The 26,974-nt window shown below is 58.4% G+C and overlaps 2 protein-coding genes across 5 annotated transcripts in view; one reads left to right on the forward strand and one right to left on the reverse strand.

The window, feature by feature from the left end:
• Nucleotides 1–22,968, forward strand: part of SLC6A9 (solute carrier family 6 member 9) — a 36,463-nt gene extending 13,495 nt beyond the window's left edge. For 3 of the 4 annotated variants that reach the window (XM_054720670.1, XM_054720669.1, XM_008151229.3), the window contains 12 exons: nt 7,776–7,932; nt 8,571–8,702; nt 9,091–9,361; nt 14,914–15,046; nt 15,541–15,675; nt 15,756–15,859; nt 16,684–16,921; nt 16,992–17,126; nt 17,232–17,331; nt 17,420–17,520; nt 21,418–21,588; nt 21,686–22,968. In XM_054720670.1, the coding sequence (XP_054576645.1) occupies nt 7,776–7,932; nt 8,571–8,702; nt 9,091–9,361; nt 14,914–15,046; nt 15,541–15,675; nt 15,756–15,859; nt 16,684–16,921; nt 16,992–17,126; nt 17,232–17,331; nt 17,420–17,520; nt 21,418–21,588; nt 21,686–21,877 (1,869 nt within the window). In that variant the 3' untranslated portion in view covers nt 21,878–22,968. The remainder of the gene's footprint in view (nt 1–7,775; nt 7,933–8,570; nt 8,703–9,090; nt 9,362–14,913; nt 15,047–15,540; nt 15,676–15,755; nt 15,860–16,683; nt 16,922–16,991; nt 17,127–17,231; nt 17,332–17,419; nt 17,521–21,417; nt 21,589–21,685) is intronic. The other variant, XM_028160181.2, reaches the window with a different exon arrangement.
• A 202-nt stretch (nt 22,969–23,170) lies between these two features.
• On the reverse strand, nt 23,171–26,539 carry CCDC24 (coiled-coil domain containing 24). Its single transcript, XM_028160186.2, has 8 exons — nt 26,414–26,539; nt 26,058–26,239; nt 25,700–25,816; nt 24,944–25,018; nt 24,320–24,374; nt 23,756–23,825; nt 23,571–23,649; nt 23,171–23,490 (listed from the first exon to the last, which is right to left on the reverse strand). The coding sequence occupies exons 1-8, from the start codon at nt 26,537–26,539 to the stop codon at nt 23,259–23,261; spliced, it is 936 nt and encodes a 311-aa protein (XP_028015987.2). The 3' UTR covers nt 23,171–23,258.
• Between the last annotated feature and the right edge of the window lie 435 nt (nt 26,540–26,974).

The raw sequence follows: 26,974 nt of genomic DNA on the forward strand, positions 1-26,974 counted from the left end.
CTTGCTTGAGCCAAGGCCGGTCTCCATCTTTCCCCCCAAACTGGGGATTAAAATGTACCTATCTCAAGGGGTTGTTGGGAGGATTAAATGAGTTGCTGTCTATATGTAAAGTGTTTAGGTCAGTGTCTGGCTCATAGTAAGCACTTAATATGCGTTATCTGTTACTAATTATTACTAATTATTACTAATGCTCGCTAGCTTCAATAATGAGTGGATATTATCCCCATTTTAGAGATGAAGAAACCAAGACCAGACATGTTAAATGCCCACATGTTGGTGAGAAACTGGCAGAGCTGGGATTGGAACCCAGGCCTGTATGACTCTAAAGCCTGTGCCCCCCCCCCCTTTTTAAATAAATACGTTTTTATTGGTTTTGAGAGAGGGAGGAAGAGAGAGGAAGAGAAACATTGATCAGCTGCCTCCTTCCTGCATGCCCACCCACCCTGCACTGGGCATGAGCCCTGACCGGAATCGAACTGGCAGACTCTAGGTGCGTGGGATGACGCTCAACCAGTTGAGCCACACCGGCCAGGGCAAGCCGTGCCCTTTTTATTTCAGTGTCATCGTGGCATGTTCCCTTTGGAGTCACGACACTTACCAAACCCACGGGAAGGCTGTTCTTTACATCAGAATTCATACATGCTTCCCCTTGACGAATGATCCGACCATGTGCCAGGCCCTCTGCCAGACGATGAATCTCCAAGAGCCACGCCTTCCCAGGCCCAGCGCTCTCCTGCCCACCTTCCTGGCCCCTGGCCTGTGGTCTCACCATCCGTTGGAGACTGACCAGCGACTGTGGCCTCAGAGAAGAGGGTCTGAGTCACATCCCACCCCAGTCACAGCAGCACCCGCAGGACGCTGCCGGCCCACGCAGCACACACTCCCAGAGCAGCACCCCGGTTCTGGGCAGCCCAGTACCAACTCCCAAGGGTCCTCATTCCACAGCCCCCTTTGTCTGGAGCCTGTGGTGACCCCCCTCTTAGCCAAGGCCATCTTCCCTCGGACAGGTGAAAGCACAGTGCACACCGTCAGTCACATTCTCCTACCAGGGCGCCTCATCATCTCGGCTAGTTGGGGACCCCCACGTCTGGGGCAGGGAGACAGCTCCGGGGCCTGGCAGCCCCAGCCCACACCACTCTAAGAAGTCTGAGGTGCTTTGGATGCACCTGACCCCCCTGCCGGGAGCCCACCGAATGCCAGGCCTAGGGGCCTAGAAGCATCCGAGCCCCAAAGGCCCAGCTCTGGGCGAGAAGTGCGCCGCCCTCTCACGCTCTCCTGAGCTCGCTCTGCCTCGCTCTGTGGTTGTGAGAGAGAGAGAGAGCGTGTGTGTGTGTGTGTGTGTGTGTGTGTGTGTGTGTGTGTGTGTGTTTTGTTCCAATAACTTGCTGGGAACAAGAGAAAAACACAACAAACCCCATGCCTCACTCCAGCTCTGGAGCACCCTCGCTGGGCTGCATGGGGCCGGGCCGGAGGGGGAGGGTCCGGGAGGGGGAGGCCGAGCTCCGGGAGGAGACGAGGTGAGAGTAATTGCTGCTGCCCAGCCAGCAGTGGGAGAGGCAGGGGATGCGCAGTGCCGCCCGGAGCTGGCAGGGGTGTGAATGAGCGGAGGAGACACGCGTGCTCCTCTCCGAGTGCTCACCCGGGATGGCCGCGGCTCACGGACCTGTGGCCCCCTCCTCCCCAGAACAGGTCAGTCACCTTCCAGAAGGTCGAGCCCCGGTGCCAGGCAGTCTGGGAGGCTGCCCTGGGGGTGGGGAGAGGGGCTGAGTGATCTGTGCCAGGGAGGGGCAGGCACAGCCAGCGAGCGAGACAGACACCAGCCAAAGTGACCCAGAAAGTCGCAACTGTGCAAAGGAGTGCAGGAAGAGTTCGCTGTGTGGTGGGGACACGGGGGGGAGGCCAGTGGGGGTGTGAGGGCTCCCCCAGCCCAAGGACCTGCTGAGAATCTGCTCTGTGTATCAAAGCTGCATTGTCCAAGCTCCCGGGGAGACGGCCCGGAGGTGCCCAGGAATTGTACTAATCAATACAGCCCCATTGTCTGCCAGGCAGTTACTCCTATGGGGAGAGCGGGTGAGGGGCAGGGGGACATGGTACATGGACTCGGTGGTGAGGGTGGGGGGAAGGAGACAGGGTGAGACTCAGCCGGAAGGTGAGACCCTCTGGAATGTTCACTAGTGCCCGGGTAGGGTGGGTGCTGGCATGCCCTCATCCCTGGAAGTTAGGGATGGGCAGGGCTGTCAGGCACAATGGGGCTGATGGCAGCAAGGATAAGAGGACCGGGACAGCCACCCGCCATCCTGTAGGGCATCCTAACTTGACCTTCAGGAGGCAAGAGAAGGAATGACCTCTGGAGAGGTGCGGGTTAGTTTGGGGAGAAGCATTAGGCAGAGCTGCCCTCAAACCCCAGGACTACCAGGGTCAAACACCAAAGCCCCTTCCGCCCCCAACCGACTGGGGTAGAGACTGCCCACAGCTGCCGCAGCATGGAGCAGGCTGCTGGGCTTCTCTGGGGCAGAGGTAGGGCCCACCCAACGCCCCCCATTCCTGCTCCCCAAGGCCTGGAGCAGAGCCTGGCATGACTGAGAAGTGTGTCTTCTGTCTGCTGCTCCCCAAACTGGCAGGTCGCTCGCTGCCAATCATGGCTCTGGGATGAAATAGCACAAGGCATGTCCTTGCCCTCTCACCTGCTGTATGAGGCCTGGACTCGGGGGGTGGGGCGGCTAGAGATTACCCTGAGGTGTTCCTTGAGGGAGGAGGCACTAATCGCCCCTGTGCACGGATGGGCCTCAGGTAGACGTTCCCATGATGCAGCTCCTCTGGCTGCGACCCGACTCTTTCCCGTGCTTGGGTAAGAGAGTCTGGAAGGCTCTGTCACTGCAGGACAGGTGCTACCCGAGGGCCCGCCAGGCCCCTGGACTGATGGGAGAGAGCTTGGGGGACAAGAAGCGAGGGGTGTGAGGAGGTCGTGGGCTCTTCTGAGGCAGCCGCGATTTACCGTAATGCTGTTCTGCTTAAATTTCCCCCTGGGGCTCAGAGAAAGTTGCCAGTGATCTGGATTTGGCTCACGGTCAGTCTGGGATGTGGGGTCTTGCCCGCTCTCCTCCATAAAGTTTGTCTTGGATGGACTGCGTCCCATGAGCAAACCCTGGGTCTGCAGAGTCCCAAACAAGCAGCCCTCTGGGTCCCAGGGGGCCCGCCCAGCCAGGCCGCTCCAGGGTCCCTGTGTCCTCCGAGAGCAGGAGGAGGGAGCTCACAATTCACAGAAATATCCAGGGACGCTGATCTCGGAGGGCGGGAGTCGGGAGCCAGCGCAGGGCCGGGGCCCAGCTGGAAATCTGGGTTCTCTGCGTAGTGCATGGAGAGAGGAGGGGTCCATCCGTGGGGCTGGTCGCCTCTGAGAGCAGCCTTTGAAGCTTTGTTTCCTCTTTCACACTTTTCTGTAGTTTCTAATTGTGTGTGTGTGTGTGTGTGTGTGTGTGTGTGATAAGCTTATAATGCTTTTATAATCCAAAAGAAATGCAATAACATTTTTTTTTTTAAGTAGTCTAGAAAGTTAGTGGGAACTAATGGAAAACACAGGAGCGAGTCAGAAATAGCAAAATTCCAGGCAAGGCAGAACGACGCAGTGTTAGGTCTACTGAGGTTGTCTAGTCTCTCCCGTGATTTCATCGGTAAGGCTGCTGAGATGCTGAGTGGAGCTGCCCTGCCCGGGTCCCTGGGGGAGCAGGCTTCAGAACGCCGGGTTCTAACCCCCAGTGCAGGGTCCGGCCCTGCCGAGCCCAGGGCACAGTGGGAGACCCGGATTCTGCCCTCAAAGCCGAACAGCCTTAATCCCAGGGGCTCATCTAGAGCAGGGAGTAAGCCGGGCAGAGGGCTAAGTGAAGGACTTATGTAAGTGACTGCTGGGGGTGCGGGTGTTAACCCAAGATGGGTCACAAGTCCCGTGCAGGGAGGACGCTGCTGCCTCAGTGACGGTTTCTAGGGGGAGGGGGCACCTGAGGGTCATGTAGAAGGAGAGCTCCAAAGCCTGCATTCTGCCTGGCCTGGGGGAGCCCGCTTACAAGGCGGGGTAGTCCCCGTCCTGGAGACCACCCACCAGGCCAATGTGGGGGAGTCGGGGGTGAGGGCAGGGGGCTGTCCAGGGAGTCTGGGGAGGAGGTGCCCACCCGGAGGGGCCCCAGGCCACTATGGTTTAATTCCCTTCCAAGGTGTGAGCAAGGGAGAAGGGAGAGCAGTGAGGGGCAGACAGTGGGAGACGGTGACAGGCAGGAGCGGCCTGGAGCCCGGCCAGTTGGCGGGGCCGAGCTAGGTTAGGCAGCCGGGCCACCAGTCTGGGTCACACCGTGAGCACAAAGGGGTTCTTTCGTGGGCAACTTCAGGGCCGGGGACCGCGGCAGTGACCGTTATTAGTAATATCCGTGATACAGCCGCCCACCCAGCAGATCAAAAAAACGAGAGGCTTCGTTTAGGGAACATCGTACAAGGCGCAAAACACTATGTGGCCTTGAAAAAGGCTCGCCAGCCAGGGCCCTCACTGCCCAGGAAGGAAGTAGCAGGAAGTCCCCAGAGGGGGGCTGGAGAGGGAAGGGAGCTAGACTTCCGGGAACCACCTATCCCCGCCCAGTGCGATTTAGAGATCTCCTCCTCTGTGTCCTTGGACAAAAGGTAGGCTAGCTCTGTCCTCCACTGAGGACGGCGCCCTCACCAGCCGAGACACCGGACACTCCAGGTGGCTTGTGCTGGAATGGAAGTCAGAGGCCTCGCTGTGGGCAAGGCTCCCTCCGGTGGGGCACCCAGTGCTGAGCTCCAGGGCCAGGGAACGTCCCCCGGGACACGGGGGCTGCCTCTGCTGGGAGCTGCGGGCACCCCCTGCGGCGTGTCATTTCACGGCCCTCCAGCGCCTTCCGCACAGCTGACCCCTAGTGCCGTGGGTAACTTCCCCGTTCCCGGCCCCTGTCCTGGGGGCTCCGGCCACCCGGGGTGGCAGCCTGGTTAGCGCATGATCGGTTATGTGCTGCTCATTAACGGAGCACGCTGGCTCTCGAGGGCTCAGCCAAGCGGCCGCCTGTGGCGCGTGGCTGGGAGCATCACCACCCTCCCGGTCCCCTCCATGCCGGGGCGGGAGCAGACCGCAGAGATCTAAGTCTGTTCCTGCAGCACTGGGTTGTGGGGGCTGGAGCCAGGAGACAGGCCTCAAACCGCAAGCCTTAGGGACCGTGCTGTCCGCCGGGGCCTTACCCTCCCCTTGCCCAGGAGGCCGTCCTGGACTCTCGGTTGTCTCTCTTACAGCCGTAACCGCTGCCCTGTGGCCCCACCCACATACTCTGCAGCTGCCACACTCCCCCATTGTGCCCCTAAGTAAACAAGCCTTGAACAGAATGGAGCGGTCACTGTAGGTCCATTTAGAGGACCCTATTTGGCTGAGATTTGTTAGGACATGAATGAACTACCCCACGCAGGCCTCACACCCTCTGACAAAATGCCCCTTGACCCTGCGGTACTGCTAGGCCTGTCCCAAAGGAGGCTCCGGGAGGTGGTGACAGGCTTGGGCAGGGTTCTGTGGGGCCTGTCACAGAGGGCACACTTGGGCTGCGAGCCACCGTCTCCCACAGCCAAACAGGCCTTCAAGCCTCTGCCCCAGGGCGGCCTTCCCTGACCTCACCCCCACCCCGCGTCCTCCTGCACGCTCCTGCGACTTGAGAAATGCCCCTTGTGCCCAGGTTGCAGTTGCCTATAAGACTTGTTTTATTTATGTCGCCGACGGCTTACTCCTCACTAGGCTTCTGGCTCTGAGTGGGTGGTGTGTCTGTTTATTGTTTAATTCCTAGTGCCCGGGCAGGGCCCGGCACACGGCAGGTGTTAGCAAATCTCCATGGTTGCACGAGTGAATCGATAAATGAATGAACGCAGGTTGAAAGAAGTTGCTCCGGGTGCTTCTTGAAGGAGACCCCCCGATTCCTCGGGCTGTGCCCCAGAACTCCCAAGGGGGTGTGCGGGCCAGCGTCTCTGCTGGGGACAGTGCTGGATTAGGTATGCAAGACAGTGGCTCCACAAGGGTGCCCACGGTGTGCAAGCCCAGAGGGACCCAATGTGCCCACGGTGGGAGCAGGGGGTGCGCAGCTGGGCCTCCACCGGCCATGGGGGCCCTGGGTCTGCATTCCCGGTGCCTGTCCCGGGGGCGCCCAGGCCCCTGGAGCCCTCCTCCGCCCTGCGATTGTCAGTCGGTGTCAGGGCCGCCAGCATCGCACAGCACCGGCCTCTGTTTACTGGCTAACGCGACAGTTGTCCTTGAATGCGTCCCTTTCAAGCCGAGGGTCAGCGTCACTGCCTGTTTTCCCTCAGGGGCCGAGCCGCTCTGTCTCTGATCCTGGGTGTTCTCCAGGGACTCCTGTCTGTGTCTCTCCATCTCTTACGAGGCTGCTGTCTCTGTCCGTGCTTCTCTGTTAGTGACACTCGGGGTCCCTAAGTCTCTCTCTTTTTTTTTTTTAAAATATATTTTATTGATTTTTTACAGAGAGGAAAAGAGAGGGATAGAGAGTTAGAAACATCAATGAGAGAGAAACATCGATCAGCTGCCTCTTGCACACCCCCTACTGGGGATGTGCCCGAAACCAAGGTACATGCCCTTGACCGGAATCGAACCTGGAACCCTTGAGTCCACAGGCCGACGCTCTATCCACTGAGCCAAACCGGTTTCGGCCCTAAGTCTCTTAGTGAGACCCCTCGGAGCCCCGAGGTTCCGGCTCAGGGTGACTGGGGTTCCCGCTCACCTGGGAGGCTGGGAGGGGCATGGCCTGGGAAAGAGCACATTGTCCCTTCCTACCCGGGTTCCAAAAGGCGCTGCCTTCAGCGTGGCCTCCCAGCCAGGCCGGCAGCTCCCCAGGCAGGTCTGGCGTTCCCTTGGGGCAAATCCCCTCCTCTGCCCCTCCTGACCAGCCCCCTCTTCCGCAGCACCTCCCCGCCCTCAGCTCAGAGACCCCTTCCTGGAGTCATGCCCTCTGTTTCCCCTAGCAGAGTCTGTCCTCCAAGTCTGGCGTGGTGCCTACAACTCTGGTCTCCTCCCCCAACCCCTGGCCAGCACCACCCAGCCCGGGTCAGCTCCCCCAGGGCCCCCTCCCCAGCCCTGGGCAATAGAGGGGGCTCCACTGGGCTCTCCCACCCTGAGCCCCAGGATGCCCTTCCCAGTTCTGGCCCAGCTCAGGTGCTTCCCCTTCCCCTAGCCCACAGCACACCCAGCGCCCCCCGGAAAGACCAGCTGGGGGAGAGGTCCAGCACCCCTTCCTCCGCGGCCTCCTGTCCCGGGCAGCGTGCTCAGCCTGGCAATGTGGCGGCGGCGGGAGGGGGGCTGTCTGGACACAGGCCCCTTTGTGCCAGGCTGACTTGGCTGCTTGGTATGAAGCTCAGCTGCTCCCAGGTCCTCACCCAGGGAGCAAAGGGAACGCTTCAGGGGCTGGGCTGGGGCGCTCCCAACCCCAGCTGCCTCTCAGCGTCTCACCTGTCAGTCACTGGCAGCAGCTCCTCAGGTGGGATGGTGCCCTGGGGTGGGTGCTGGGGGGGGGGGCTGGGGAGGGCAGCCCCACTTGGCGCCCTCTGGCAGCCGCTCCTCCCTGCTCTCCCTTCCGCCAGGTCTGCTGTGGCCCCTGCCAGCAGAGGCGAAGGCCCGTGTGGGCGGCAGGAGCTCGGAGGGTCCACGGTGTCCCCGCTGGGGGAGGAGCAGAGGATCAGGCCTGGAAGCCAATGCCTCGCTGATGGTGACTTCTTTCCTGTCCCCACAGAATGGTGCTGTGCCCAGCGAGGCCACCAAGAGGGACCAGAACCTCAAACGGGGCAACTGGGGCAACCAGATCGAGTTTGTACTGACGAGCGTGGGCTATGCCGTGGGCCTGGGCAATGTCTGGCGCTTCCCATACCTCTGCTATCGCAACGGGGGAGGTACCAGTGGGCACAGGGCAGGGACCACCCACTTGGATAGAGCCCACTCACTAGGGCCCAGGCCAGCCCCCCCCACACACACACACCCGGGTACAGGCCTCACTCCCCGCAGGCTGGCCTCCAATCCTGATCTCCTTCGGCCCCATCTCTGGCTTAGATGTCCTTTACCTAAGGCCCAGACCGCCCCTGACCCTGGCAGTCTGCCTTTTGGGCCCTCCCTGCCAGCCTGCTCCCTCAAGGTGAAGAGAGGTGGAGAAATGCACCCCAACCTCCCGAGGTTCCCTGCCTTCTGTCCCGTATTTCAACACCCCCCCCCCAAGTAGTTCAGGGACATTTGAGGATCCCAGCACCTAATGTTATGAAATTGCTTGGCTAAGCCATCAAATCCCACCTAGACATGGTGCGCTGGGGCTTGGGTTCTGCTCAGAGCAGACTTTCTGGGAGCCTCTGACAAGATCAAAGACAGGCCGGGTTGGGGGGGGGGGGGGTCGTAGCCTCAGACCCCGGCTCCTGCTCAGTGCGAGGCACGCCCTCCTTGGGTCCTAGCCAATTATAAAGGTTTGGCTGTTGGGTTCCCAGCAGGAAGAGGGAGGGGTCCCCCCTGCCTGCCCCTGAGCCGCCCTCTCCCTGCCCGCCAGGCGCCTTCATGTTTCCCTACTTCATCATGCTGATATTCTGCGGGATCCCTCTCTTCTTCATGGAGCTCTCCTTCGGCCAGTTTGCAAGTCAGGGCTGCTTGGGGGTCTGGAGGATCAGCCCCATGTTCAAAGGTGAGGCCTGGGCTGGGCACACACACACACACACACACACACACACACACACACGCACGCACACGCCTATGGGGGCTGTGCAGACTCACCCATCTGTACAAACACTGCCAACCCCTGTGGAGCCCTCATGCTGACCCCATGCCTCACATCAATGACCAAGGCCATGGACACATGCTGGGACCCATGTTTGCTTGGCCTCCACCCTTCCCTCCTACTTACGTGTATACACAAAACCCCTTCAGCCCCCGCCCCCCCAGCTTGCCCTTGCCAAGGCCTTGACCTGTCCCTTCTGTGGCCTTGCATGAAAGCCTGCCCCTTCGGCCCTTTACAATGAACCTCGCCTCCTCCAGCGGATGTGTGAGGCTGCTGCTCCCCCACCCTCTCCCAGGTGTGGGCTACGGCATGATGGTGGTGTCTACGTACATCGGCATCTACTACAATGTGGTCATCTGCATCGCCTTCTACTACTTCTTCTCGTCCATGACGAACGTGCTGCCCTGGACCTACTGCAACAACCCGTGGAACTCCCCCGACTGCGCCGGTGTGCTGGACGCCTCCAACCTCACCAATGGCTCCCAGCCTGCCTCCCTGCCCAGCAACCTTTCCCACCTGCTCAACCGCACCCTCCAGAGGACCAGCCCCAGCGAGGAGTATTGGAGGTGAGGTCCTCCTTGGGCCTGGGCTGCAGGGACACCTGGTGCCAACCCGCGGCCCTCCCCCTCGCCGTCAGGCAGCAGTCCGCAGAGTCGGTAGGGTGCCTGCCGCAGGGTCAGCCCTCCGCTGGGCACCGAGTGAGGCAGAGGTGCATGAAGAGGTGTAAGGAGCTCACGGCCTGTTCCGAAGAGGCTGGCACACCAGAGAACATGGGGAGACGGGATGTTGAGTTGTGGAGTCCTTTTGAGGTAGCAGTCGGGCAAGTGTGCAGAGGGAGAGTCTGGGAAAAGGGGGCAAAGGCCGTGGGGCCCAGATGGGCAACGGCTGGTCTTGAGCCCGAGGGGAGCCTGTTCTGAGGAGAGGGACACGTATGCGGGGAACACATGGGCCGTGAGGTGGCCGCGGAGGGCGCCCTGGCCTTCTTGGAGAACCTGTAAGACTTAAGCGTAGATTTAATGCTGCAGAGCACAAGGAGCCATGGAAGTTTCCTGAGCCTGGGGCTGTCATCCTAAAGCTGTGCTCAGGAAAGACAGGTCCCACTGTGCTCTGTGGTCATGGAGACCGGAGTCTCAGAGCTGCTGGGACACCTTGTCCCAACGGGTGGCTATAAGGATGCCCTGGAGGAAATTCCCTATGTCAAGTTGGAGAACCTGTGGGCAGAAGGCTTTGGGAGTTGATGGTAAACCTCATTCATTCACTCTACAAATATTCACTACAGAGCCTGCCAGGCCCTGTGTGCCCATGGGGTGCGAATGGCCTAGGGCTCCTGCTCTGAGAAGGTCACCGTCTAGTGGGGAGACGTAGCTAATATACCAGGGGCAGGTGCTTCCTGCAGGAATGTGCAGGGGTGTGGTGGGGGCACAACAGGTAGCGATCAGTCCTAAGGGGATGGAGGCGAGACGATGTGGCTAAGAAGGCTCTTCAGAGGAGGGAGAGAAGGGAGGGGGAGACACGAGCAGATAAGCAGAGGCGAAGAGGTGGCAAATGGAGCTGGGGTTGGGGGCAGGTGGGACACTGAGTATTGAGACAGAAGAAGCCAGCGGGCATCATATGGTGCAGGGCTTCCCTGGCCAGGCTAAGGGTTTGAGGCTTTCTCCTCTGGGTTACGAGAGCCATAGGAGAGATGGCCAAGACCCCAGTGATACTCGAAGTCTTAGTAGATCCATATCCTCTAAGCCCAGTCCCAGAGCTCAGACTCCTCAGGCCCGGCTTCCCATGCCAGGCTGTAGACATTCAAAGAGGGCCGAGAGGTTCCCTGCCCTTGGGGGTGCGGGGTTCACTGTGTAGACAACAGGGAAGACTCCGTCAGTCACTGGACAGATCGTTTCTTGACCACCTGGCAGGTACCAGGCCCCGCACTGCCTCATGGAGCGCACATCTGATGGGAGAACCAAGCAAATAAGGACCCCCTTCTGTGTTCTGCACTGGAGACGTGGTGTGGGCTGGGCCACTTGTCCTAGACTGGGGGTGAACCTCTCTAGAAGCTCCCAGATGCACGAAGCCCCACCCACATCCCCCAGATGTTCCAGAAGGGCTTGCCATAGGGCTGCCTGCCAGGGATTCCCAGCCCAGTGGGGCCACCCAGGGCAAAGCTCTGGGGAGTTTATCCAGTGCAATCAGAGGGGACGAAGAAAACCGGTGATGGGTGGGGGGCCAGGTGAACTCTACTTCTCAGCCAGGGCTGGAGCCAGGCCTGCCCAGGGAGCTACAGTTCCAGGCTGGAGTCCCTGCCAGCAGGATGGCTTCCCGATGCCCCCTCCTGGAGAACCCGGGAAAGTGACCCTGGAGAGGGCTGCCCAGGCGGGCCTCTAAAGGAAGAGAGAAGTGAGCACCCCTATTTCTTGGGCACCTACTGTGTGCCAGGCCCATTATCTCAGATAATATTATCATCCCTGTTTCCCCGATTCTGAGACCAGCATTCGGAGGTTAAGGAGCTAGGCAGCATCGCTGCATCAGGAATGTGCTCAGGTCCCATCTGGCTCCTCCGGGCCTGGCGCCTGACGTTAATTAGGCCAACGCCACCCGGCAGGTGTTCTCGGTCCACACTCTCCAACACCCCCTTGGAAGGCTGCACGATCTCATTTGAGCCCCACGACAACCTTCCTAGCTAGCTTGTGCAGATGTTATAAAACATTCCGATTTTACAAATGAGGAAAGCAAATCAAAAGGAAGATTAAACAACTCCTCTAAGGCGAGAGAAGCCCTGGGGGCAGATTTCTGAGCCCCTGTCAGCCTCTTGCTCACCCTTCCGGCCCACGCACGGTCCTCCCGCTCCCACCTACTGTTTAGCCTTGTTTTACAGTCCTCTGGGTGCTGGTCTGGTTCCTGCTCATAGCCCTGAGCTCATGACCATGCCCTCTCACCCTGCAACCCCTGTGGTGCCCAGCACAGCACCCGACACCCAGTGGGACTCGGATCCCAGCACCCCTCTCCCAGTGTCTTCGTGGCGACTCTGGCGTCACACAGACCTCATTCAAACCCTGGCTCTGCCATTTGCCAGCTGTGTGGCTTTGGGAAGTCATTAAATCTCTCTACGTCTTAGCTGTTCCTCTGTTAAGTGGGGATGCTTACAGCACCCACCTTATTGTTATAAAGATGAAATGAGATGATGCAGTAAAAATCACTAAGAACGGTAGGCACAATGATTGCCACTGCTGGAGATGCAAAGAAATAGACGGGGGGGGGGGGGGGGGGTAGACAAGTTTGTCCTATTCTCAGGTATTTACCATGTGGTTTGGGAAATTTAAAACTAATACAGAATTAGTCCAGGATGTACTGCGTCAAGAACCAACTTGGAAATATGTTGGGTTCCAAGAGCTTTTAGGTTAAATATTTGATTTCAAAAGCACATGGTCCAAAATCGAAACCAAGCCAAAAACTCAAAATGGTGCCATGAAAATAAAGGACGAATTCATTATTTGGCTGCCAGGTTAGCCTTCTAAACTCTTTAATCCCTAAGATTGCAATAAAAAAATAGCATATAACACTGTCAGTTTAACATATATAATTAAGGTTAACAATCTCTTGACCAAGAAATGATTTCTTTACTTTGAATGCCGGTGTTTGGAGTAAGGTGACTCCGTACTAGCTGCAGGACCCTCTGGCTATTCTGGCGGGCAGAGCTTTTCAACATCGATGTGCGCTCTCTCAGGCCCGGCCTGGGCAGCCCGAGTCCCCAGCCCAGTTGACTTCAGGTTTGAATCCCTTTGTCTGTTTACCCCAATGAGCCAAAAGTATTTTTTTCTACGTGCCACAGAGGAAGAGTGGTTGGCAAACACTGCTGAAGCGGATCAGGAGCCTCTCCTTGGTGGTCCCACAGCTCCTGAGCTTCTCCCATCCCGTGTCTTTGGTTCCTCCATCCACAAAGAGCCTGGAGAGGGCCTGGCTCTGATGCCTGTTGAAGGAACCATGGCAGTGGCAGGCCTTGGGCAGGAGAGGGAAGTGTTGGGCAGCGCCCTCTGCAGGTCACTGTGAGGGCGACCTGGGGAAGATTTGAAGGAGAGAGGAAGTAGGCCAAGGTGCTTACAAGTCTAACAGGAAGACCCGTCTGGCAACATTGTCCCATGAGGTACAGAGTAATATCTCATCAAAAGGCGTTAAAAATGTCATGAGGTTTGAGAACTGGTCTGGGCAGGGGGTTGAGGGGGGGGGTGGGGGAGGGTGAAAATAGCTAAGAAGGAACTATGCTGAGAGGTCCTAACTGTAAGAGGGGAAAGAAGGGAGCCTGTATTTACCTAAATTTATCTACAAATTATTCTGGGTTGGTGCTAATATACCCATTGTACAGATGAGGACATTGAGGCTCAAGAGCTTGTCTCTTGCTCATCATTTGTAGCCTGGACAATTGTACCAACCACAGTTGTCCAGGTTTTCCCTTTTTACCTCCCAATTCTTTTACCACAATGTTCATCCATTGATTCAGTCAACAAATATGTATTGAGCACTGCTGTGTGCCAGACACCGTGCTAGGCACTGGGGGATACATCCGTTAACAAAACAGACAAAAACCCCTGCCTTCATAGAGGAAAGATGCCAAAATAAATAAGTAAACTTTATAGTATAATGGAAGGAGACATGTGCTGCAGAGGAAATTATAGCAAAGCAGTGGGTAAGGAGTGCTGGGCTGGGGCCAGGGCTACAATTCTAAGCAGGGTAGCTAGAAAAGGCCGCTTGGCAAAGAGGACCCCTGAGTAAAGATCCGAAGGAGGGAGCCATGTTGGACAAACCCAGCTGCATAATTTGTGGGCCCAGTGCAAAATGAAAATATGAGGCTCGTTCAAATGTATTAAGAATTTCAAGATGGCGATGGTAGAACATTAAAGTAAGCACTAGGCCTTTTAAAACGTGGGGTCCTGTGTCACGGCACAGGTCACATACCTATGTGTACATGTGGATATCAGGGAAAGGGCATTTCAGACAGAAGCAATAGCATGTGCAAAGGTCCTGAGGTGGGGGCATGCCTAGCATGGTTAAGGAACAACAAGGAGCCCAGTGCAGCTGGAGCAGTGAACACGGTGGAGAGTAGATGAGGAGATCAGAGAGATGGCAGATAGGGGGCAATGGATCACTTAGGGCCTCAAAACCCCTGTAAGGACTTTAGTTTTTCCATGGCCAGAGGTGGGAGCTGCTGCAAGGTTTTAAACCAAGAAGAGACTCTTAGAGTGCTCTTACAAAAACCTTTCAGGATAAAATTCAAACTTAGCCTTGGCTTCATATGATCTGGTCCCTTCGCCTTTTCTACCGGCAAGCCCAAGCCGGACCATGCCGTTTCAGGACCCCCTGTCTTGCCATGTGCTCTTTCCTCGGCCTGGCATGCACTTCCACGTCTCTTTACCCACCTCCTCCCCATTCCTCAAGCCTTAGCTCAAACCTCACCTCTTCTGAGAAGCCTTCCAGCGTGCTCCTCCCCATAGGGTTGAGACGCCCCTCCCGGCGGTGCCCACATGCCTGATGCAGGTCTGTATGCCCAGCACCTAGGACAGGGCCTGACAAATAAAGGTCCGGGTGATTGAAAGAGCACCGCCAGTGTGGCACAAAGGCCACAGAGACCCATGCATATGCAGGGGAGGCATCAGGCCTGTGTGCTCCTGAGCCTGCAGTCTACTCAGCGTTCCGCTGCCTCCCTCGGTTCATCAGAGATGGAGGAGACTAATGTAAATGAAGAGGTCACAGAAGGCTCCCTGGAGGAGGTGGCGCCTGATAGGATGTATCTAGTCTGGAGGAGAGGGCGTTCTGAAGGGAGAAATGTACAAACAAGGACCTGGCGTGGGCCTGAGTGGGGACAGAGAGACCTCCACACCCCAGGGGCTGAGGAGGTCTGGCCCAGGCCTGGAGCGTGGCTTCTAGGAGCCTTTGGGGGTCCTGGGAGAGGCTGCAAGCAGTGGCCTCCCTGGGGACAGCAGGCAGAGGGAGCTGGGCCCCCACGGTGGCTCCTGTCTCACGAGTGGGCTCCTAGTACCTTGTGAGAAAGACGGGAGCTGCTGGCGGGGCCTGGGCCTTGGGAATGTGTTGCTGGGCATGGGGCTGCCGCTCAGCGCAGTCTCCCTTCCCTTCCCAGGCTGTACGTGCTGAAGCTGTCCGACGACATCGGGAACTTCGGGGAGGTGAGGCTGCCCCTCCTCGGCTGCCTCTGTGTCTCCTGGGTGGTCGTGTTCCTCTGCCTCATCCGAGGGGTCAAGTCTTCAGGGAAAGTAAGTGCCTCCCTTGCCAGGGTCTCAGGGTCTGTGCCCCCAGGAAGGCCCTGCCTCCCCTGCCTGGCTCTGTGTGTGTGTGTGTGTGTGTGTGTGTGTGTGTGTGTGTGTAGGGGGGTGATGAAGGACCATGGGAGGGATGAGTGCCTGGCTCTGTGTGTGTGTGTGTGTGTGTGTGTGTGTGTGTGTGTGTGTGTGTGTGTGTAGGGGGGTGATGAAGGGCCATGGGAGGGATGAGTGCCTGGCTCTGTGTGTGTGTGTGTGTGTGTGTGTGTGTGTGTGTGTGTAGGGGGGTGATGAAGGGCCATGGGAGGGATGAGTGCCTGGCTCTGTGTGTGTGTGTGTGTGTGTGTGTGTGTGTGTGTGTGTGTGTGTAGGGGGGTGATGAAGGGCCATGGGAGGGGTGAGTGGTGGTTGAGACAGGTGCGGGGGCGGGGGGGGGGGCGGGCACTGCAGGAATCGCCCAGAGGACGCAGCGGGCCTGTCCTGCACAGGTGGTGTACTTCACGGCCACATTTCCCTACGTGGTGCTGACCATCCTGTTCGTCCGCGGCGTGACCCTGGAAGGAGCCTTCACAGGCATCATGTACTACCTGACCCCACAGTGGGACAAGATTCTGGAGGCCAAGGTGAGATGTCGTGGGCCACCTGGAAGGGACGGGGAGGGGCAGAGAGGTGCTTGCCTCTGACCACAGCTCCCTTTTCACAGGTGTGGGGGGACGCTGCCTCCCAGATCTTCTACTCCCTGGGCTGCGCGTGGGGAGGCCTCATCACCATGGCTTCCTACAACAAGTTCCACAACAACTGCTACCGGTGAGGCTCCTGCCAGCCCTGGGCCCATTCCCTGCCCTCTCCTCGGCCTGACCCGGCTCCCCCAGGCCCACCCGATCCAGCGCAGCCTCCTGGCCCACCAGGGCCCTCCCTCCCACTCATGGCCTGGATCAGGTCATCAGAGGATGGGGAGAGAACCTTGGCAGCAGAGAGAAGAGGGGTGGGGACAGTGATGTCCCAGGGACCTGTGGGGACCCAGGAGCCTCAGGCCCACTTAAAAAGGTCCAGAGCAGACCAGAAAAGAGGTTGGGGACACCTGCCGGTGGTCTTAATCCAGCATCTAGAAGGGTTCAGGAATCTGGAGAAGCGCTGTGTGTAAATTATTGAAGAGTCCAGAGACGAAACATAATTTTGGAAGGCATTATGGGGGGCCAGAGAAGACTTAGCTAACGGAACTAAGTTCTCTTCTGTCTCAGGACCCCTTGCTTTTTATGAACACAAGTTGTCCTAAGGCAAGGTGGAGATATACACATCAAAGGCCAGAGTCTGGTATACAGAATCCATTGTCAGATTGGAGGAACTGCCTACAGCTGTTCAGGTGTTTGGCCAGTAGGAGGCAATAACATGTAGATTGAAATGCCCTTAGCTGTCTGGCAGGAAGCAATCACTGATGCATCCTTTTTAGGTTTGGGGAAATGCCCTCAGCCATTTCCAGATGATTCAGCCCTGCTGACATGCTGGAATTGGCTTCCCACGGACACCTCCATCCCTAGAACTTTCCCTGTGTCCAAGCCTTCTTCTGGCCCAAATCGGGCAGAGGGGAGCAAGCCGTATGCCCTGAATTGGCCCGTTTTCCTCCCCGCCAGGGATAGCGTCATCATCAGCATCACTAACTGTGCCACCAGCGTCTATGCTGGCTTTGTCATCTTCTCCATCCTGGGCTTCATGGCCAATCACCTGGGTGTGGACGTGTCCCGTGTGGCAGACCATGGCCCTGGCTTGGCCTTTGTGGCCTACCCAGAGGCCCTCACACTGCTGCCCATCTCCCCGCTCTGGTCCCTGCTCTTCTTCTTCATGCTCATCTTGCTGGGGCTGGGCACTCAGGTAGGTGGTGTGGATGGGGAAGGGGGGAGGCACAGAGCTCGGGCTCCTCCTCTGACGGCCATCCCTGCAGTTCTGCCTCCTAGAGACGCTGGTGACAGCCATTGTGGATGAGGTGGGGAATGAGTGGATCCTGCAGAAAAAGACCTATGTGACCTTGGGCGTGGCCGTGGCTGGCTTCCTGCTGGGCATCCCCCTCACCAGCCAAGTAAGAACTGAGGGGGAGGCTGGGCTGGTGTTGCCAGGGTACGAGGGGATACCAGGTCTGGGAACCTAGCCACGGACCCTGACTCAGCTGCCCGCTGGCCCGCAGGCAGGCATCTACTGGCTGCTGCTAATGGACAACTATGCGGCCAGCTTCTCCTTGGTCGTCATCTCCTGCATCATGTGTGTGTCCATCATGTACATCTACGGTAAGTGCCCAACCTTCCACGGCCTCCCGAGCCCCAGCCCCGGGCTGCCCACACCGTCCTGCCTGGCCACTGACGCCCCTCTCTCCAGGGCACCAGAACTACTTTCAGGACATCCAGATGATGCTGGGGTTCCCACCGCCCTTCTTCTTCCAGATCTGCTGGCGCTTCGTCTCCCCAGCTATTATCTTCGTAAGTCCCTGGGCCGGCCTCTCACTCTCCTGCTGCCTCTTGGCAGGTGTCCTTCTCGTGGGAACCAGAGCTCCCATGAGGCTCCACACTCTGGCCCTTGTAGTCTAAGGAGGTTGCGTAGAGTCAGACAGGCGTGCGGAGACTCAGAGCCATCCTAGCCCTCGCTTTGAGTTCGGAAGGGAGCACAGAACCCCGAATCTGAGTGGCAGGGGACAGCAGTCTGGCAGCAGCTGAATCGGCCCTCCCTCCCTGGGTCCCTGGAGGGACCTCAGGAACCATTACTGATATTGGTGTCAGTCTCTGTCAGCCTCACTGAGCATGTCGCCAACCCATCACAGCCGAGGTGCTCCAGGTGCCCGGGGTCCGTGGTGTGAACACGTGAGTGTCCCGGGAGCAGGCGGCGCCCGAGTCAGGGGTCAGCTCAGGATCAGGGACAGCCTGTAAACCTTTCAGGCACTGCAGTGGGCTGACTTGGGAGAGGGAAGTCTTGGTTTCCACCAGTACCCAGCACCTGGGAAACCCATCTGGGAGCTGAATTGGTGGCAAGAACTCCCAGACACTTTCTACACACTGTGTATATACTAACTCACTAGAGGCCTGGTGCACGAATTAGTGCACCAGTGGGGTCCCTCGACCTGGCCTGCGGGATCAGGACGAAACCAGCTCTCTCCGACATCCCCCAAGGGGGTCCCGGATTGTGAGAGGACACAAGCCAGGCCAAGGGACCCCACCGGTGCACAATTGGGGCCAGGGAGGGACAGCGGGAGGTTGGCCAGCCAGGGAGGGACCGCAGGAGGGCTCCAGGGCATGTCCAGCCCGTCTTGCTCAGTCCTGATCAGCTGGACCTCAGCAGCAAGCTAACATACCGGTCGGAGCGTCTGCCCCCTGGTGGTCAGTGCACATCATAGAGAGCAGTTGAGTGACCTTAGCATATCATTAGCATATTACACTTCGATTGGTTGAACAGACAACCGGACAATTGGACACTTAGCATAGTAGGCTTTTATTATATAAGAGGTACTACTACAACTCTCCAAGGTATCATTATGATCCCCACTTGACTGATGAGGAAACTGAGGCATGGAGATGTTAAGTAGCTGACCCAAGGTTACTCAGCCAATAAGAGGCAGTGCCACTACCCTAAGCAGGTAGTCCAGTCTGGAGTCCGCGTGCTGGGCCAGCGCCACCCTACAAACCACCACCGGGAGGAGCTATTACTTCCTTTAGGTTTTGCTCCTTTATGCTCAGGGTGGGAAGTGGGAGCACAAGGGGTTTGATAGGGTAATGGTCACTCCACAGAGAAGAGGCAGGGCCATCTCTGAGTGACAGAGGGGTCAGCCCAGTGGCGAGGGCAGTGTCCAGAGCCATGCCCCTGTCACACCCGACTCCTCTGTGCCACAGGGAGCTCAGCATGGGGTTTTCACTTTGGCTCATGTTTCTGAACAAAAGGCCCCTGAGGGCTGAGGCCTCCACCACATGGGGTGTGGGATTTTCCCTGAGCCTGGCACAGGCACCAGCTCTGGCCACTGGCCCAGCTTTGAAACAGGAGGAGCGGAAGTCTCCTGTAAGTGGTGAGAGGCCGGGAGGGCAGGCATTGCTGCCAAGCGCCGTGCCCTGTGGGGCCCAGGCCCTGCCTGAGGGGAGCTCATCCCCCACAGCTCCGAGGAGGCTGCCACCCTGGGGAGAGACCTGGAGCACCAGCCTAGGCAGGGCAGGAGGCAGGAAGGAGGGGGGCACAAGAAGGACCCGTAGGGGCAGCCTCTGCCTGACTCCAGTGTCTTCGAGCTAGGCAAAGTGGGCAGTGTCCTCTCTGTGCACAGACACTTAGGCTGAAGTTAAAATATAAGGTGAGTAGCTCTCGCCAGTTTGGCTCAGTGGATAGAGCGTCAGCCTGCAGACTGAAGGGTCCCGGGTTTGATTCCAGTCAAGGGCACATGCCCAGTGGGGGCGTGCAGGAGGCAGCTGATCAATGATTCTCTCTCATCACTGATGTTTCTAGCTCTCCCTCTCTCTTCTTCTCTAAAAATCAATAAAAATATGTTAAAAACAAAAAACATAAGGTGAGGACTCCAGGCCCTGTGGACACATGTTTTTACATTTCTGTTTGTTTGTTTTTGTTCATTCTCACCTGAGGATATTTTTTTCATTGAAAGAGTGGAAGGGAGTGAGGGAGAGAGAGAGAGAGAGAGAGAGAGAGAGAGAGAGAAAGAGAGAAACATAGATGTGAAAGAGACACATCAATTGGTTGCCTCCTGCCCGGGGATCAAATCTGCAATCCAGAATCGAACCCGAGACCCTTTGATCTGTGAGATGACGCTCTAACCACTGAGAAACACTAGCAGGGCTGTTTACACATTTCTGAAAAGCTCTTTTTGACAAACTCCATCCTTTGTCAGCTCAGTTAAGGGATTTGTCCACACCTAGATCAGGCTCTAGGTTCATTCAGGAAACTTGTTATAAGCTCCTACTATGTGCAGTGTCCCAGGAAGGGCCCTCACAATGGATGTGGGTCTTGACCTGCAGAATTTGGTCACTGGGAAGGCTGGGGGAGACTGAGCTTTAGGGCTCAGCTGAGAGCTCAGGAGGCGAATGCTGAGCCCTGCTGGGGAGCAGCACGTGTACACCCAGGCCCGCTGGGTGGCCCATGAGCCATCGGCCCATCCATCATCGTTCTGCTTCCTTTAGTTTTGTTTTTTCATTATGGTTGACACACAATATTCTATTAGTTTCATGTGTACAACATAGTGGTTCGATATTTATATACTTTACAAAGTGATCACCCAGATAAATGAGTGCCCATCTGACACCATACGTAGATCTTCACTTCCTTTAGGTTTTCTGTTTCTCATCTCGCCTCTTTCCAAAGCATCCCCAGCCAGACATGCATCATGCCCAGCCTTTGGAGCCTCCCCAGGCTGCCCGTAGACCTCAGGGCTTTGCCTTCCCTCCCTCATGCTTCCTCCTCTCTGCACAAGTCAGTTCAAATCAGCAAATGAGATTGTGCCAGGCAATGTGCTGGGCACGGGAGGGCCAGAGCTGATGCAATCTCAGGAGCGCCCAGGGCTATGGGGCCCATGAAATAAATGCTTAGCAGATGGGAAAAGCCTTCCAGGGGGAGGAGACGGGAAATCTGGAGAGGCTTCTATTTATTTAATTTACTTATTTATAAAATCATCACCCAAGGATATTCTTTTTCATTGATTTTAGAGCGAGAAAGGGAGAAAGAGAAAGAGAAACATTGATGAGAGAAACATGGATCGGTTGCCTCCCGCAAGTGCCCCCACTGGGGATAGAACCAGCAACCTGGGTATGTTGCCCTGACCCAGAATCGAGCCCGCAACCTTCCGTGCACGGGAAGACGCCCAACCAACCGAGCCACACTGGCCTGGGAGGGAGCGGCTTCTTGGAGGAGGTGGCATCTGCTTAGATGCGGTGGACGATTCTCCAGAGTAAATGAAAAGGGTGGGAAACGCTGGGTGTGGCTGAGACACTGAGACCAGGGGAATGTGGCCAGAAAGATAAGCTGAGGTCTCGACGTGAGGAAGCAAAAGCCCTAAAGGCCAGGAATTAGGCCTCACTTCGAAAGGCAGTAGGGAGCTGCTGTGTCTTTGAGCAGAACTGACTTCCAAAGGTGACAGCAGCTTAATGGTTCCCTGGCTGGACCGGAATTACGGGGAAGCCAGACCTCTCCCCTTCCATCGTTCGTACATGCCTGTCTTGCCCTGGACCCTGGTTCCATCTGCTTCTTCCACCACCCAAACGTTGGCATTGGTCCTACCCTTCCCCAAATGCCTCTTATTTTATCTTGGGAAACTGGAGAGGAAGGGAGGGGGTGCTGATAGGAGGCCTGAGGCCTGGGTGGGGCTGATGCCCACTCCTACCCCCCTCTCTCTGCAGTTCATTCTCATCTTCACCGTGATCCAGTACCGGCCAATCACCTATAACCACTACCAGTATCCAGGCTGGGCAGTGGCCATCGGCTTCCTCATGGCGCTGTCCTCCGTCATTTGCATCCCACTCTACGCCCTGTTCCAGCTCTGCCGCACAGATGGGGACACCCTCCTCCAGGTGAGGGGGGAGCCCGATGAACTGGGGAGGGGTGGATGAATGGGGCTCAAGGGCTCTCCTCTGACATGCCTTGCCCTCCCCCTCCCACCCCCCACAGCGTTTGAAAAATGCCACAAAGCCAAGTCGAGACTGGGGCCCCGCCCTTCTGGAGCACCGGACTGGGCGCTATGCCCCCACCATGCTGCCCTCCCCTGAAGACGGGCTGGAGGTCCAGCCACTGCACCCGGACAAGGCCCAGATCCCCCTCGTGGGCAGTAACGGAAGCCGCCTGCAGGACTCCCGGATATGAGCACAGCTGCTGGGGAGTGCCCCAGCCCCACCTGTGCTCCCGCCACAGAGACTGGGGAGGCAGTGGACAGGTGTCACCGCCTGCCCCGCCATGCCCTGCGCAGGGCGACTGCTGTCACCTTGGCCACCACTGCTAGGGCGGTCATTTGTGCTCGTGTCCCCAGTGTTTACAGGTCCTTTGGATGCCAAGATGGAAGCTGGGCCGGGAGAGGGAGAAGGCAGGGTTGCTGGTTGGGGGCTAAAGCACTTTGAAGGGGTCTCGGGCCAGGTCCCCAGAGGCCTGCCGTGCTTTATGTGGCCTCTGACGCCCCCACACTCTGCCCTGAGCTGAGTCTCTGGGTGGGCCCCTGCCTGTCCCTGTCCTTGGGCCACCAGCCTCCTGACCAGTGTTCCTGCCCTCAGAGCAGATCCCAGCCTCTGCCCGGGCAAATTTGGGTCTTCCGACCTGGGGGCAGAGTGAGGGGCTGGGGCTGTGCAGTGTTACTCGTCAGGCTGTGCCACCCAGCCCTGTTTGTCTGTGTCATTATTTTTGTAAAAACTGTCTTATCTGTGGTTGCCACTCCCTTGCCCCAGGCCTCAGGCCCCATCTGTCTTCCAGGCCTGCCTGCACCTCACTCAGCTGCTCTGGGGTTTCCGAGCCTCACTGCAGCCCTGGCTGCCAGGCCTAGTGAGCAGAGGCCCGTGACTCAGCAGCCTGCCCAAAGCACTAGTTCCTGGGGGCCCGGGGGTGGAGTGCTGCTCAGCAGGAGGTTTGAGCTCAGAGCCCAGGGGAAGGGACCCTACATGACACCCCCTTGCCCTCCCGCCACCAGGCTAAAGGCCCAGTCTTCCCAAATTGGGCTCCCCTTGATCATGTGCCAAATGGCTCCAGCCCGTGTGCACCATCCCCTCTCTGGAGCCAGATCTCCTTTCCCCAAGCCCTGCAGTGTCCATTTGTCCATCCTCCATGTCCCTCTGTGCAGTGACAGCCCCGGAAGAGCCGCCTCTAATTCTCTGTAGCAATAACGGTGCGCCACCCACCCCTGTCCATCCGTGCACCACTAGGATTTTAAAGTCCATAGATTTTAATGAAATTTCTATTCCTGTCTCTGAGCTGCTACTGTGCTTTGTCTGAGTCCCGCAGAGAGACAAGAGTTGGGGCTGGGATGAGACCTCTGCACTGTCTACACCCAGGCTTCTGTGAAAGCCTGGGAGGAGAAAGGCCCAAGGCCGGACCAGATACCAGGGACTTGGCAAGGGGGTGGGAGGAGGGTCAGACAGACGGACAGCCTTGGGGTCCTATCCAAGACAAGATCTGAAGCAGGCTAGGCCATGGCAACTGAGAGGTGGCAGCAGCAGGTGGGGCGAGTTCCCGAAGCCAAAGCCCACTTGGTGACCAGCTGTCAGGATGGGGCCTGGGGCACTGCACTGGACACTGAGGTGGAAGCTGGCCTTTTCCCGGGGCTGCACTGGAGCCTCCGTCCCCAGCGGCAGGTGGCAGCCAGGCCCTGAGGCCTGCGTTCCAGAGGAGGAGCAGGTAGGTGGCACTGGAGAGGCCTTGCCCAAACTCCAGCGGCTCCGCGGAGGCGAGGCAAGGATCGGAGGCCCTGGCTGGAGGGCCCCACGGGCTGCTGCCTGAACAAGGAGTAGCCATGAGAGGGCCACAGCCTGACTCCCAGCCCACCCTGTGCAGCCGTCCGTCTGCTCTGGTTTACCTGTGGCTGGAGGAGACACAGGAGAGCCGCAGCGGTGCCTGCAGCTCCTGTTGCATGGCTGCCTTCTGTTCCTGTAGCTCTGGAGGAGAGGAGTGCCTGGGACGCGGCACCCAGCTCTTCTAGGGTATGTCCAGGTGGGGTGTGGGGAGGAAGCTGGGTGCTCGGGGGCCTGCTCAGTTCCTCACCTGCCAGGGTGGGCTCTAGGGTTGCTTCAGAGGCCCGGCGTGCCCTGGTGCACTCCTCTTCCAGGCGGCGCTGTAGGGAGAGCTGGCTCAGGGCCCCAGCTTCACAGCAGGGGTAGGATAGGCCAGGGCAGGATGCAGAGGCCAAGCAAGACCTTGGCAGGGCCCGGGATAGCCCATGCCACACCCTCATCTCACCCACCTGAGGGCAGCCCCCAGAACACTACCCAAGCCCCCCTCCCCCCCCCCCGAAAAGCCCAGCTTGACAAGGTGGTGGTTGGCCCAGACCCAGACTTAGAAAAAGAAGAAGGCAAAAGACCGGAGAGCAAATCCAGCAGGTTAATTAAAAAGTGCTGACCTTGGACCTCGGGGCTCAACCAGAAACTTGGGCGTCTGGGTTCACACACACAAGAAGCGCACACGTGAGAAACGGATACAGGGCTCACACAGCCTTTACATGCATGTATGCACGCACACACACACACGTACACGGGCTCATACACCAGGTGAGAGGTGGCTGTCTACACTCAGCGGAAAGGCTGGGGCGGGGGCGGGGCTGCAGCTCACCTGCAGGACGGGGATCTCCCTCTCCAAGGTGTGACACTCCTCCTCCAGGAGGCCCCTGGGACACGTGGGAGTGCAGCAGCCGGAGCCAGTGCCACGGGACCGCGTCTCAGCGAAACCCTCCACACAGCCCAGCCTCCAGCCCCACCACAAGCCCCCTCCAGGCCCTCCCTGCTCAGCCCACCTTGCCGTCTGCTGCCCAGAGGCTGCCCAGCACAGCCCTCCAGCCCCTGCCAAGCCTCTTCCTGGGAAGAATGTGTCCTCTCCTTGCGTACCTCACCGCATCCACCCGGACAGGTGCTGCCATTTCTTCTGTACGACTGCACCGGGCCTGCGGCACCTCTTGCCCCTATTCTCCCCCACATCACAGCCCTTCCCCTGTTTCAAACTCTTCTGTGCTTTCCCCCACCTCACCTCAAGGTAGAAATCCTCGGGCCATGGCCCCTGCTAGCATTCCTACTTGGCTACTTTCTGGCAAAAACCCGCCCTTTCCATCTCTCGGCCTTACTCTAGTGGGCCGTCCCCCCTACCCCTCCGGCCTCCTCTCCTCTCTCATAGTCCCAGTACTTCCAGATCCATCCAGTCCCCTCCCTGTTTCCACCCGCACTGCACACTCGGGGGCCTCACCGCAGGTGTCTGGCAACCTGGTCAATGTTGGACATGTCCAGTCGGTCCTTGATGAGACTGAGGCCTCTATGACTGCTGCTGGGAGATGAAGTCACTATCACTCCACGGTGCCTCACCCGAGGCCTTCAGGACACAATTCCCCTTCTCTTAGATGGTTTTGTGTCTTTTCCCACAAAAGCAATATGATAGCGCACAAAGAGGAGGAGTTCTGGGGTCTAGGTTTGCAAATGGGCTCTGCCACCCCTGGGCACATTGATGATTCTTTCTGAGCTTCAGTTTCCTCGTCTGCAAAATGGGGACATGACTGACCTCACAGGGTTGTGTGAGAACTAAAAATGCGTTGCTGCCATTCGTATGAGCATGCCCCTGCTCATTTATCTCACTCACTCCCAGCCCTCCTCCTGGTCGGTAAGCCTGAGGGACAAGTGATTCCTGGACCCCGCCTCCTTTCCTCCCACCCATGTTTGCATATAGTGTCCCCTCTTCCTGAGAAGCTCTTCTCTCTTTCATCTGCTCTTCTGTCTTCCATCCAAGACCCAGATCAAACCAGTCACCTTCTCCAGGAAGCCTGTGGGCCCCCAGGCTGGGCAGGTGTCTCCGGGGCTTCTGCAGCCCTCCTGTGCTCATGCCTATCACAAGTGGCTGTAGCAGTGTCCAGCCTCAGAGCAGGAGCTCCTGTATGGAGCCAGGCGGGACCCACCAATCAGCTGGGGTCCTCCGCCAAGCAGAGTCCCTCCTCTGCTGTCACCACTTTACCTGGGCTCACCAACTGGCATCTGGAACGTCTCCTGTGCTGGCAAGTCACACCTGGGCTCCTCCAAGGCAAAGCGCAGCACCCTGGGGCTATACTGGACCCAAGCTTGGGTCTGGTCCCTGCAAGAAGGTGCACATGAAGAAAACTCAGGGTCCCCTTCCAGGGAACCACAGGAAAGGCAAGCCTAACTCCGCACTGCCTCAGCCAGAAGAGGCGATGCAGTAATAAGCTCAGTGCGTTCAGGTTACTCGGCTCTCCCGCCTGTCCCGAAGCCGGAAAAGTGGCCCCTTGTCCGGGTCAGAGCTAGCCCATCTGAGTTCTGGGGACCGGGCCCAACCCCAGGTGTGTGAGGCTTCCCACCTGCCCTCATAGATGGCCTTCTGGCGGAGACCTTGGAGCAGCTGCCGCAGTTCCTGGCGCACGAGGTCTCTCAGCAGGGGCGGTGGTGCCAGGAGGGAGGAGGGGTCAGAGGTGGGGCGGGAGCCGGGGGCTGGGGCTCGGGAGGATCGCGCCTCTCGGAGCAGAGACTGTAACATCACCACCTGCAGGGAGAGCTAAGACACCTTGCGACTGGGGCTGGGGGGATGGAGGGGGGAGGCAGTCACACAAGAGAGGGCTGGGTGAGATCCCACAGTTACCCGGCAGAGCCAGGAACCCAGCGTGGATGGGGAAGTCACCCGAGTCATGGGTCTGGCCCACCTTCCCACTCGCCCCACCTCCGCCCGCAGCTCCAGGCTCAGGTCCACCATCGTCTCCCCCAGAATCCTCTTCACTTCGGGCCGCTCCGGGAGCGGCACGTGCTCCTCCACCAGTTCCCAAAGCGACGGGCACTCCCCAGGCATGGCCCGCCGCGCCGCCCCACGCGAGGTCCCGGGCTCGGACCTGCCGGGGCAGACGCTGCCGGCCCGGCCCGGGCCCCGCCCCCGCGCCGAGGCGCTCGCCGCCTCTTCCAAGCACCACCCTTGTCCCGCCGGCTGCCGGGACCCTCGGTTGAACCACCGGGTCCCGCGCTCTTCTACCCGGCTCTGGCTGACTCTCGGGGGTCGCGGTTCTCGGTCCCGGCCCCCAGGAGCCGGCCAGTGACCAGGGCCCTAGTCCCGCCTCTTCCGCGCGGCCGTCACCCGGGAAACTGGGCCGCCACCCAGGCCCCGCCCCCCCCTCCAGGTCTGGAAAGCCGCACCCACTGGCTGGGCGTCTGACACGCAGCTGACCGGTGGTTTTGGAGTCTGAACCACCCAATTATCCGAAGGATCCTGGCCCCAAGCACCTTGGTCTCA

Source organism: Eptesicus fuscus, chromosome 9, assembly GCF_027574615.1.
Source record: "Eptesicus fuscus isolate TK198812 chromosome 9, DD_ASM_mEF_20220401, whole genome shotgun sequence".
NCBI classification, from domain to species: Eukaryota; Metazoa; Chordata; class Mammalia; order Chiroptera; family Vespertilionidae; genus Eptesicus; species Eptesicus fuscus.

Excerpts from the sequence above, each read along its gene's own strand:
- CCDC24 (XM_028160186.2), bottom strand. The coding sequence starts at position 26,539 with ATGCCTGGGGAGTGCCCGTCGCTTTGGGAACTGGTGGAGGAGCACGTG. Across the intron at positions 25,019-25,699 it reads ATGCCAGTTGGTGAGCCCAG|CAGTCATAGAGGCCTCAGTC; the intron begins GTAAAGTGGTGA and ends ATCTCCCAGCAG. Across the intron at positions 23,650-23,755 it reads CCTAGAGCCCACCCTGGCAG|AGCTACAGGAACAGAAGGCA; the intron begins GTGAGGAACTGA and ends CCTCTCCTCCAG.